This window comes from Falco peregrinus, chromosome 2 (genome assembly GCF_023634155.1).
Source record: "Falco peregrinus isolate bFalPer1 chromosome 2, bFalPer1.pri, whole genome shotgun sequence".
NCBI lineage: Eukaryota > Metazoa > Chordata > Aves > Falconiformes > Falconidae > Falco > Falco peregrinus.
In genome coordinates, this window is record NC_073722.1 from 50673479 (window position 1) to 50686862 (window position 13384).

At 45.2% G+C, this 13384-nt stretch overlaps 1 protein-coding gene across 4 annotated transcripts in view; it reads right to left on the bottom strand.

Annotated features, from left to right (window-relative positions):
* Nucleotides 1-7476, bottom strand: part of SORCS2 (sortilin related VPS10 domain containing receptor 2) — a 579304-nt gene extending 571828 nt beyond the window's left edge. For all 4 annotated transcript variants that reach the window (XM_055796804.1, XM_055796801.1, XM_055796802.1 and 1 more), the window contains exon 1: nt 7123-7476. In XM_055796804.1, coding sequence (XP_055652779.1) covers nt 7123-7467 — 345 coding nt within the window. In that variant the 5' untranslated portion in view covers nt 7468-7476. The remainder of the gene's footprint in view (nt 1-7122) is intronic.
* Nucleotides 7477-13384: the final 5908 nt, after the last annotated feature.

Here is a 13384-nt window from a genome sequence, read left to right on the forward strand (position 1 = left end):
CTGCTTATATATGAATATTCCATTAGAATAGAAAAATAAAAATTAGTCATTAGGGAAAAAAAAATAATATTTGAACAGCTGTTAGAGCAGCCCTTGGACTGAAACTTGGACCTTTGTGTAATCTCTGTCAATGTACATCCTTTAAGCGTACAGTTCTGTTTCTCAGGGATGTATGTAGGTAAAACTGTAATTATAAAATCTTTAGAGCTGCACCTGCATTTTTTGCATTGGGGTTGTGCAATACCCACCGCAACAGAGTCTTAATCCATAACTGAAACTCCAACAGCCAAGTTACAGGAAGAAAGGAAGGAAATAACTGCAGCAGCAATGAACTCCAGATATTTGGATTAGGAATAACTTTAAATAAATTCTGTCTCTCATCAAAGTTAGTAATCTAGGCCCCTCTCCAATAAGTGGAGAGAGATACATGCTTTCAGAAGTCAAATCATCCAGGCTTTCTCAAGCATAGCTGTTAAGATTGTCAGGGGAAAGATCAACCCAGGGACCACCTCCACCTCCTTCCTACTGCAGAAGTCCAAGCCTAGACTTGATGGCTGAAGTAAGGCGTAACAAAGGATCCCATCCATTATTTCTTTCCAAAGGGGTTTTGTCATTGGTGACCTGTTAAGAGTTTAAAATTCTTAATACTGGGGCAGGGTGTTGGAGATGGGAATGTTTGGTAAAGAATGTGAGACTATGAGAATAAAAATGCTGAAGGAATGTTGCAGGTCATCAAGTTTCATCCTGAGCTATAGCAAGCAGTCATATATAGCAGACTACTTTCAACCTATACTTTAAGCTTTTGCTTAAATGAAGTTGTGCTTTCAGGAACGCAAAGGACTCCACTTGCACTGTACTGCAGATTATCTCTCCTCATGCTAACATCCTTTGGTCTTAATTGACAGGACCATAAAATATTTCATTTGGACGCGCAAAGGGCTTGCCATAAAGGCTTCTGTAATCTGGGCCGTTTCATGTTTTAAATTCATAAAATGGCACATACTTTACAGAACAGAATTTTAGCAGAACAATTACTGTTTTTCTGAAAAGTTCACCATTCTCCCTTTCTGTTTTTTCAAAAAGACTCTACTAGTCTATTGAATTTTAATAAAATCAAAAGGGATGTCCTCATTTCTTTCTCCAAAGATCTGTATCAGTAAATTCCTAACACTGTCGAGCTTGGGAAGAATGCATTATGTTCCCACTGTGATATGTGAACCTGCTATCAACAGCCTGAATGAATATCTAATGATTGTTATTAAGCTAGATTTGGTTTATCGTGCACACATAACATCAGCAGTATCAGAGACAGGATTTCAATCCGTTGTCTGTGTTTACTGTTCATTGCCAGATTTCCCTCCCAGATTCAAACTCTCTGAGCTCGTCCCACTGTCAGCACAGTAGTACCTACTCTAAGCTAAAGCGGCTAGTAGCTTGCTCCTAAGCAAACCAGGTAATGCCAGTCAAACCAGCAAACCAGGTAAGACCAGGTATGGCTGCAGGTGTGGAGGGCTGCGTGTGGAGGAGGACTTTCAAGCATGTTTGAGACACACACTTACTAATTAAAGTATGTATCAGTTTTAAGTGTCTACTTAGGGGATGAGAAGAGGTGCTCTCTCTTTCTTTCAGCAGCTGGAATTTGCTGAAATGTGGAGAGAGCTCAGCAGGCAGCGACAAGACTAGCAAGCTCTAGGGCTGGAAGAGAGGGAGAACAGAGGCTGATAGAAGCAAATAAATGAAGTAAGCCATGAACTTTATATTGGGGGGTGGGGGAAGAAAAAAGATGTTAAACTCCTGAGTTACTTCAGTCAAATTAAAATCATTCTCTTTTCCATGTGGGATTCTTCTGTTCCATTCAAATATAATTATTGGGTTTGGTTTCTGTTTGTTTTTTATCACACTATCATCTCAAGGAATTTTAAAAAAACAAAAATCCCTATGGGAAATCTGCCTTTCACTTTGCAATATATCTGCCATTTATCAAAGGTCTGAGCTGTCAAGATTTTTGACCTTACGCTCCCTTTAGTTTCGTAAAAAGTAGTCCGGCTGCTCTGGAGAAACAGCACCAAAACCTTACCACAAATGGACTTTTGCCCAGTTTGGATAGATAATTACATTTACCATTACAGATACTGCTACAGTAATATTGAAGTGAATGCTCTGTATAGATACCCTCAGCACAATTTATTGCAAACTGAACAAAACAGAAAACCAATTATATAAAATATCTGTCAGAATAATACATTTAGGGATCACTGGGCTCTACAAATCATATATGGTGAAACTGTCTCACAAAGAGTAATATTTTTTAAATTAAACAAATTACCTGTATATCAAATACAAAAAAGTCTGAATCAGCTAAAATTTTTGTACGTAGCAAATTCCGTAGATGTGTGATAAACATTCCTTTCCCATAAGATGCCGCTAAATATTAAGTCTTGAAAAAAATGTGTATATATTTATATTTGTTTTTCCATAACAAAGAGCTACATGTTTATGAGGGATCATGACATCAACTAACCGGACAAATAAGTACCTGCATGGACTTAATACTTTGACAACAAACAAAAGAAAGGAAATACTGGCACCATGAAACTTCAGACTTAGAACTAGTTGGCTGAAGTCCTGTTCACAACACTTTAACAATCTGCACACAGCATGAAGAGCAGCCCATGAATCAAAATCAATTGTGAATACAAGTCTCATTCTCCCTGTATTTCTGGTTTGCCTTTGATATTTTTTTTTTAAATCAGCTAGTATTAATGCACAATGGGAATTCTCCAGTAGGGTCAAAAAGAATATAGTTTTGCAAAGAAAGTTGTTTACCTGCACACACACACACACAAAAAAAAAAAAAAAAAAAAAAAAAAAAAAAAAAAAAAAAAAGCTCCTGGGATGACTATACGGTCCCTTCTAAGAAGAAGCAGGGGTTTTTAAAGCTGTCATCAATTGACTGTTTTCCCCAAATCTGAAAGGGTAGTAGTTTGTTAGTAAATCTGGGAGCATACATATGCAGCTTAACACAGTAAGAGGCTATTCTTTAAGCACACTACCTGTATATATTCCAATGCACAGCTCCATGTTATTTATCAGTTACACAAATGTCAGTCTTTAGCCCTTACGAGAGTAAATAGTGTGCTGCGCCACCCACCTGTCATGTCTTCAGTTTATGATATTTTAAGACTGGAAAGGAAATTAGTTCCACTCGCATGAGCTCTTGTTTGAAAGTAATAGTACACAACAGATCTCTGTGGGCATTGGGAACTGAGAGCAGAAATACTAATTGAAGGAACTCACTAACGAGATAAACTAGCTTTGCAAGACTTACACCACTAGTGATGGTTTTAACTATTCATTCCACTGTCAAGAAAGGTCAGTGACAGGCTTATCATTTATGGAATTTATAAATAACTATTAGAGTAAAAAATAAAGGTAATGAGAAGACAATAGGAAGCAATTAGCATACCTCCCTGTACAGCTCTCTCTTGACACAGCAAGGAAGTGTACAGTTATCTTCCCAGTTATTCAAGCTTACTTTACAGTCAGTGCAACCATATACTCTGCTGTGCTATCAAATCCACCATTTCTGTGATTCACAAAATTAATGGCATTATGAGAGGATAATAAAGTACACGTCAGACTTCTACAGTAAAGAAGGGGGACGAGACAGGACCAATTTAATTCATAGCCTCCTTAGCTGCTTTCAGGCCATCTCACACAACCGAAAATCACATGGTCCTATTATTGTGGCACAGGAGGATTTACAAGATGTAAATAATTATTTTTAAAGCTCCATGTGCACATCAACCTAACCTCTGCCTCTTTCAGATTTATTTACTTGCCCTTGATCCACACACATGAGTACTCCATGGTAGCACTTTCAATGAACTATTCATGCAGGTGAACATCCCTCAGTGAGGCAGCTGCCCCCTCTGCTTTTATGGTTATTTGTCTCTCCACCGTGGAGCTCAAAGGAATAATCCTACTGCATATTTCTTCTTCATTTATTTTACTAGGTGAGGTGTTTAAGAGGATATATGGTCATCTGGAGCTCATCACTGTCAAATTTTCAGCCACGCAGCTGTAAAGGATAAAGGAACTAGTTTATGTCCTTGGTTTACAAAGTGCTGAGTACCTCCAATGAGGTGCCAAATGTGCGTGGTGACACTTTAAGATTGCTTAGTGCCTCCTGAGGTTCACAGGGCCTGATCCAAAACCCCACTGTTATGAAGGCCAGTCCTCCCCTTGTCTGCAATGCACTTGGGACAGAACAGTGCTTCGCAGCTCAAACCTGTGCTTCTGGGGCAAGACAGGATTTGCCATAGACTTAGGAACCCAGGGTAAAGTGCCAGGTTTGAGAAGCACTGGATCTTAGTGTTCCTACCTCCAAACATTTAAGCCAGAGTAAAATAAATAAATACATACATACATATGTATCTATATAAACAAAAAACCATTCCAGACTACCTTAAATATGTTTTGGATCAGGTACTTATTTTCAGTTATTTTAATCTCATATACATACGGAAGCAAATTTCTCTCCAAATGCTTTAAGTCCATCCTGCTTCCATTGGGCTTAATGTATGTCTTCCACTTCTTTAAAATAAAATAAAATAAAAAATTCTGCAGACTGTCTTTACAAATCATTTTTTCTGGAAGCCTTTGTTAAAATCAGCTCTTCTCCTGGAAGCATGCAATAAAACAACGCTAACAAAAAAGAAAAAAAAAAAAGAAGGTGCAAAAAACTGCTGACAGTCATACTGTAAAACATCGAGTGCAAAAAGACTGGCTGCTCTCATTTGGGTTAAGGCAGCAAAGAACCTTTCATTACCGGGTCACTATTCAAATCTAGTCTTGCTTGATGGTAATCACCTGATGGCAGGCAGAATAAGCAACATTACTTTTTAAGTGACTCTGCAAAAGTATTTTTTATTGAATGTGTAAACACTGTAGAGAACGTCTGCAGGCATTCATAATGAGTATCCTGTAATACTGAATTAGTAGACAGTAACTAAGCAAACATAAAAGAACTAAGTTGTAGCAAAGACTACTTTCATTTATTCTGACAGTTGCCATTTATCTTTGCTTTTGAAGAGACTACTTGGTAGCATTCTAGCAAGTGAACTGTAGCATTCTGTGAAGAAATAATAACATTTTAGCAATACAAGCCCTCACTGCAGCATCTGTTATTAAATCTTTGCAGAGAGGCGAGGAGAGACCACTAGTCATAAAAGTGGATTAGCAAGGTTCTACTATATTCGTTTTAGAGTGCAGAGTGCTTTGCATAAAAGCTGTTACTTGCCTTTTATGTCAAAAAATGAACATATGCCAACTTTTTAATACTGAATTCTTCAAGGAAGTAGTCCTAACAGCCTGCAAACACTGTCCACAAAAAATGCCAGCATTCTAACAGCAGAGAATCGGAGGAAGGACAGAATCAGAACAGCTGATGCTGCTGATTTGCAACATTTTCTTTTCACAGAAAATGGCCATCATCTTATGCTTCCCTTCCTGAGCAAATCAAAAATCGCCTGTGAAAGTGTCAAGCTTTCTCGTGCTGACTCCAGCTCTGACAACTGATTATACAAGAGCATTAACACAAGAGCTCAGCGTGCTCAAGGGAATCACTGCATCCTCGCCAGGCGAACCTTAGCAGCTCCGCATCCTGGGTGACCCCCTATCAAAACAGGCAAAGCCCAGGACTTGCGATCCTACAGAAAGGATGATTCACATACTTACGAGAAGTACAACACCAGCTCTCTGAACTGAGCCAAGTTTAAGTAAACCTTATGCTAAATTCACAAAGTTCAAGCAGAGTCGGAGCTTAGCTGAACTGTAGTAAAAACACTCAAGAGTTTTCCAGAAACACTAAAATCCTCCAAGAGAAAGTTGATCTTGAGCCTTCATATACGATATTTTCCTGTCTGTGAAGTTTCACAGACAGTGCAAGGTGCTATGTAATATTTACCTATGACGCCCACTGTTATGATATAATGTTTCAGTGAAGAATAAATTAGAAGCAGCAAATCCCTGAAAACACACTGTGCAAATACCCAACCATTAATGGGTCAATACATAAAGAAATGAAGCCTAGCTGAAACTGAAAATGAGTTAAAAATAGATTGTGAGTGCTCACCGTGAGAGCTGCTGTCTAAACCAGGCAATTCAGTAATAAAGGCAAGGCACATCGCTTTAACTGCAAAAAGTTGCGAGCACCGATTGCTCTCACGCAGTAACAGCGGCCCCAGCGCAGGATTTTTACCCATCGATCAGGCTGTAAAACTCCTCGGAGAGCTGCCGCGGTTCCCCGACCTTTGGGGGAATCCCCCCCGCCCCCGCAGCCGGCCCGGCGGGGGAAGCCCTGCGCCCTGCCCGCGCACCGCCCGCGCCCTGGAGGAGGCTCCGCGCCCACCGGGCGGACGCCCCGCGGGGCCGCCCCTGCCGCTGACATCCCCCTCCAGCCCGGGGCCGCGCTTGATGAGATTTTGGTTTCGCGTTTTTCTTTCCCCGGCGCTTGCGGAGGCAAAGCGCGGCGCGGGGAAGATTACACGGGGATGACTGAATCGAGGTGAATCGATAAACCTCGACAATTTAATCGGGGACTTTCTGAGGAGCTGGAGGAGATAATCCCAGCGCCGCAGCTCGGCCCCTGCCTCTCCTTTCCCGGAGACCTTCGCCCAGCCCCGGGGCACGCCGACCGACCGCGGACACGACCTGGCCGCTCCGGGGCCAAGCCCTCCTCCTCCTCCTCCTCCTCCTCCTCCTCGCAGCGCGACGCACACTGCGCACCCGGCCCCTCCGCAAGATGCGCGCTCGCAAACTTTCCAAACTTCTGGGGAAGTGGCGAAGGGTGCGCGGGGCCGGCCCGACCCCGGCGGCGCTTGGCCTCCCGGCGGCACCTGACCGGCTGTCGGGGCGCCCCTCGCCCCGGGTGCTGCCCGCGGGGACCCCCGCGCCCCGGGCCGGCCGGCGGGAGCAGCGCGCTCCGGCCGCTGCCAGCCCGGCGGAGCGCAGGCTGCGCCCCGCAAGCTGGGGAAGCAAAGCAACGGTAAGGGCAGGGGTAAGGGCAGGGATAAGGGCAGGGACCCCCCCAACCCCGCCCGCACTGCCCCTCGTACTCACGCTGCTGTTCTCGCCCGTCCAGTGCACCATCGCCTGGTTGTGAGACGCGTCCCCTTTCAGAACGAAGGAGGTGCTGATGAGGGAGACCTGCTCCCGGCCCGCCGCTGAGGATGCTCTCCTGGCGCGGCTGCCCCCCGCAGCCGCCCCGCCGCCGCGTCGCGGCTCCGGCGGGCTGCGCGCCCCGCGGGTCAGGGCTCCGGGGCGCGGGCGGCCGCAGGGCTCCGCGCAGCGCAGAGCGGCGGCGGCGCCCAGCAGCGGCGGCAGCAGCAGCAGCAGGAACAGCGGCCAGCGGGTAGCCCCGCGCGGAGCGGCGGCGGCGGACACGCGTGGCCCGCCGTGCGCCATGGTGGCTCTCCGGCGTGGTAGTGACAGGCGGGGAGGTGGCGAGGAGGGAGACACCGCCGCGGAGGGCGGGGGCGGGGGAGGGCTGTAACCGGAGCGGGGCTCGCTCGGCAGCGGCGTGCGCGGGGCTGCGCGCCCAGCCGGGGCGGCGCCGCCATCTGCTGGCCCGCGCCGAAACGCCGGCCGGCGGGGGGGGCTCCCGCACACGGGCACACGCGGGGTCACGAGCACGCCCGCCCCGGCCCCGGGCGAGCGGCGGCGGCGGCGGCAGGGCAGGACCCGGCAGCGGCTGAGCCCGCGGCGTGTGAAGTTTCACGGCGAGCTCCCGGCAGGCGTTCCCGAGCGCTCTCGGCAGCACTCACGCTGCCCCTCGGGGCGGGCGCGCTGCCGGCTGGGGGTCGCCGCGGGCGGGCGCGCGCCCCCTGCCACTGTCGGCACCGGGGGTGGCCCGGGTTTGGCCGCGGGTCCCGGGAGGCTGCGGTGACAAGGTGAGAAGCGGTCTGTTTGTCAGCAGCTGGAAGCCGAGGAACAAATGGAGCGGGTGCAAAAATACGGTTCTGGTTATTACGACGAGAGGCGCTTCCGCGGCGAAGGAGCGCCTGCCCGGCCTGCCCCTGCGCCCGGGAGGCACCGGCCCCCTCACCTGCGCTGTCCAGAGCGCGCTGCTGGTCCAGGGTTGCCCCCTGTGGGGACATGTGACTCGTAACTTGTGACTGATGCATGGAAGCAGCAGGAAATGCACAGGGCAGGGTGGTCAGGGCCAGGAGGGGCAATGGCTGGCTCTGTGCCGCGTGGCGTAACTCGGACAGACAGGTGAAGCGGTGGAAGGAGATTTAGGCATCACACCGCAGGTTGGATTCTCTTCCTGCTCCACTGCAGCATGCTGTGCAACTGTGAATAAACCGGGGGTCGTGAAGCCATTTGATGCTGTGAGAGGGAACAGATTAGAACCACAGGGCAATTGGGACCTCCGGAGGATTCCTGGTCTGACCCGCTGCACAGCCCAGGGCCAGCTCTGAAGCTGAACCTAACTTCATGGTAAGATAAGGTTGCTGAGGCCTAGATGTCAGAAAACACATTTGAAAGGCTGCCGAGAGAAGTAATGACTCCAGCTACAGGCAGACACGTCAGATGACACCTAGGAGAAGAGATCGGGGCTGGGTAAAACCGAGGTAAATTAGTAAACCAGCTTTAGTTGTAATCTGCCTTTACCCTAATGGCCTAGAAAATTAGGATTACAAAGGCTTTTCTAGGAAGATTAATAGAAAAAATAGTATCCACTGATTTAACGATACCATTTACAGGCCTGGGATTATTCTCATAATGACCTAAGTAACCTGGTCATCCCAAATTCATGTAAAAATGACTTTCAGCAAGCTACATGATTACGTATTAGCTGTACACTTTCAGTGCCATGAGGCCTATGGTAACCTGCCCTGTTATTACTGCAGTGGCTCAAACTATAGAGCAGTTTCAAATTCAGGGTAACTCTTACATTTCAAAAGAAATCAAGATTAAAAATAAAAATAATTTTGATGATACTCCCATGTGCTTTTTCCACAGCTCCCAATGTAAAGTCTCTTTCAGAGTTTCAAGTGGAACCCCACAGACTCAAAACAGCCTTTGCACAGCTTTCCCCCTTGTTCCTCCAGCACGGTGTCTGAATTAACAGAAGAAATTGTCCCTCCTCTGAGAATCTCCAGCTGCCAGTTTTGGAGATTCTGCCCCAAACAGCCTGCCAGCAGGAGCCCGGGGAGCTGGCAGGAACTCAGGCAGGCAGCACCACCTGGCCCAGGTCACCAGAAGCTGCCCCTCGGACCCTTGAAGGAGCTGTATATTAAATTCATTCCCGAAGGACTTTACATCCTGTGTAAAAAGCAAGTCAATTCCCACCCCCCCCACCCCCAAATCTTGATTTCTGGAGACAATACTGAAAGCTCAGAAGGCCTAGGAGAAGCTATAGGGAGCTGTCTAAAGGAAGTGAAACATGAGCATGAAAGAAGAACAATCTTTGCATACAGTTAGTTTCTTCACAGTGTCTTATCCCTCCACTACGCTTGTAAGGAGAAAAACAGCTGGTTTTAAGGGGGTAGAAACTTAGTTTTCCAGACAAAATCCCCTTGACTCTTGCAAACTGGTCTCAGTGACAGCTGGTGGTCAACGCTTGTTTGAATTGTTGCTGTTTGGATATGTTCTTTAGGGGCACAGAAATTAGGCAGTGATACAACCATTCACAGAAGACACATGAGTGGGAAGCCATTCCTGGTGGGGTAACACCTGATGCTGAGTGTGTCACCTTCCATCTTCTGCACCTCCACACAGAAAGGAACAAGGGAAAAAACAATGCTGAATTGTTAAGAAAACACTGACTGATCACAGTTGTATCAACCAATATTAAGGGGTGATTGGTCCATTATTAGGAATTAAATAATTTTGATTCTGATGTCATGGTCTATCTCCTGTGAAACTGTGAAGATTACTCAACATTTGTAGAATAACCTAAAAATACTCAGAACAGATGGAAGGGCCGGAGTCCCCTACATGCTAAAACTGGCATACAAAATGTAATACTTCATCTGAATCAATACACTTGGACTTTGTTATGCTTATCCATTTTGCATTCACCGCCGTTGTGGTAGTTTGATCTTGGCTGAATGCCAGGTGCCCACCAAAACCACTGTCACTCCCCTCCTCAACCGTACAGGGGAAAGAAAAATATAATGAAAGGCTTGTGGGTCGAGATAAAGACAAGGAGATCACTCAGCAGTTACTGTCACAGGCAAAACAGACTCAACTTGAGGAAAATTAATTTATTTTATTACCATTCAAGTCAGAAAAACACCTTCCCCTACCCCTCCCTTCTTCCCGGGCTTAATTTAATTCCCAATTTCTCTATGTCCTCCCTGCAAGCAGCACAGGGGAACAGGGAATGGGAATTACAGTCAGTTCATCACACATTGTTTCTGCTGCTCCTTCCTCCTCAGACACTTCCCTGTTCCAGCATGGGGTCCCTCTCACAGGAGACAGTTCTCCATGAACTTCTCCAACATGACTCCTTCCCACAGGCTGCTGTTCTTCATGAACTGCTCCGGCATGAGTCCTTCCCATGAGGTGCAGTCCTTCAGGAACAGACGGCTCCAGCATGGGTTCCCCACAGGGTCACAAGTCCTGGCAGCAAACCTGTTTCAGCACAGGCTTCCCACAGGTCACAGCCTCCTTTGGGCATCCACCTGATCTGGCGCGGGGTCCTCCATGGGCTGCAGGTGGGTATCTGCTCCACTGTTAACCTCCATGGGCTGCAGGGGGACAGCCTTCCTCACCATGGTCTTCTCCACGGACTGCAGGGCCATCTATGCTCTGGTGCCTGAAGCACCTCCTCCCGCTCCTTCTTCAATGACTTTTGTGTCTGCAGAGTTGTTATTCTCATGTAGCCTCATTCCTCTCTTTCACTGGCGCACTTGTTTTTCTTCTTCCTTCTTATGCTATCACAGAGGCACTACCACTGTTGCTGATTAACTTGGCCTTGGCCAACAGCGGGTCTATCTCGGAGCCAGCTGGCACTGGCACCATTGGACATGGGGGAAGCTTCTGGCACCTTCACACCTCTGTAGCCCCACCACCACCAAAACCTTGCCATGCAAACTCACTACAACTATGTTCAACAGCTAGGGCTCCCAAGTGAGCAGCAGCTAAGAAAAGAGATGGTAACACCCACGCTCCTACAAGTCAAGCTCTTTATATCTGTCAGTAACTGACATTTCCCACAATGAGACCTAAAAAGAAAAAGAAAACCAAGCCGTAGTTCTAGAACTAAGAAAGTCTGGTTTCCTTCAGACTTGCATCTTATGGTCACCTGCAAGGTCTGCTTGAATGTTTTCCTACTGTCAGAATATCCTTCCCATGTATGTTCACACGATCCTAACAAATCCACTAATAAAGTCCTCCTTGTTTGCCCCATCACAAAACTTGTCATTTATTTTTGTGACCTCCCCCTGTTTGCCAGTTTAGTTGGAATTGTCTTACTGGTTCAGGAGATGTCGACCAAGGTGGATGGACAGACATACAACACAACTGATTCCTCACTGATAAAGAATAATCACATAAGCCTTTTATTCTTAGGCAAGACAATTAAAAATCTTACCTGAACACTAATGCTAAAGTAGAGAGAAATTGATGTAATTCTTATTTCTCTGTATGAATTGCGAGATTTGAGTACATGGGGATGAATCAGCCTACCACTATGCTTGTCACTAATTGAATCCCTTAGTAGCAGGCTCATAAGAAGTCAAAGATTAAATGGAACCAAAAGTAACTTAGCTATTTTCCCTCCTTTAGATATTATCATAACCAAAGCAGATGTGTGGGCAATGCTATGAAAATATTTACACCGTCTCTTATCTCTGCCACTAAGTGAAAGGCTTTTACCTGGCCACTTCTTCAATGGCTGTTGAAGCTGGTTTTACATCAGCCAGATTAATACACACTTACTGAATCTTGCAATCTAATAAGTAATGCATATTTAATATATCAGTAATTCACAATAATAAAATGTTGTAAGTCTAGACTAGGGATATGGTAATAACAATACCTGTATTGCATTATATAACTACTGTGTATGCTTAATGACAGTATAGTTTCAAAATGAGTACCAAGCACATCAGATGAGAAGGCTGAGGTTTGCAAAACTTGAAAAAAACTTTCATTGTGTAACTCCCATTAATATAATTAGCTACTCCTGTAGCTAAATCACCTAAGAGGTAAACCATGTATTTGTTTTGCCCAAAGTCAGGGGACCACATCACAGATCAGGGTCCAATTGTGTTAGGCAGGTACTGTACGAAAGCAAAAAAAAAAGGTTGATCCAGCTTCATAGAAATGTTTGGTTATGCAAAGGACAATCAAAGTAACATACTTCTAGTCCAAAGCATGTCCAGAATCTTTAATTACTTTTTCTTTTGTGACTACTCCAGCTGAAATGCAAACAGAAGAGAACAGAATTGCCACTGATTTTTCTAGGTTTGTTAACATCAGGTGTGTTAATAAAGGAAGGAAGCTAATTTACAGACTAGTAAGCATAATTTTATCTAGAAAGCCCAAGCAAGCTAAGCAGTGTTAGAGACCAACTCTGAGCAGTAAAGGGCTTTCCCAGTTTCAAAACCTGCTTAACTGAAACTTCTTAAGCGTTGCCAAAAAGCTAGTTTAGACTGAGTTTAAGGATTCCTAAAATAAAGAGGCTTCCCTAAATTTGTGATCTTTTATGTCTCCTATAAACTCTGGCTCAGCAAATACACACACACAGACAAAAAGACAATCTAGTATCAGACACCTCCGAGCTCCTCTAGTCCAAGAACAGAAACAGAAAAAGCTTGAAAAATAATTAGTGTGTTCTAAATCCAAGGCAAGTTGGCAGAATTATCAGTGCTATACTAATGTCTACTCACATTTTTACTGACTGTCAGATTAAATTAAGATCTAAAAGGCTTCAATTAACCCACTTTATTTTTACCAGGTTCATTTCTGATCAAACACTGAAACTATTGCAGAAAGCAGCAAGTTCTGGTTGAGCAGAAACCAAAATGCAATGCTAAATATTCCTTTTGCTACTGGACATAAGAGGTACGCTTGCAAATAAAAATATTGATAACAATTTGTTATATGTTTCATACTCATGGCCTTCTTAGGTTGATAATGCAAGATGACCGCAAATACACAATACGGTAGAAAATCACAGAAAAATTACCCATTTAAGCATAATCCTCATAGATTGTTTCCCTCTTTTAGAAGTCAATTTAAACTAATGTATCAAGATGCATTAGGATACCTTATTCCATTCATTAGATACAAAACATTTTCCATTTACGTTATGTTTATGTTAACATCATTAAGAGCACATTGACCTGCAGGGTTTTTGACAAAATGC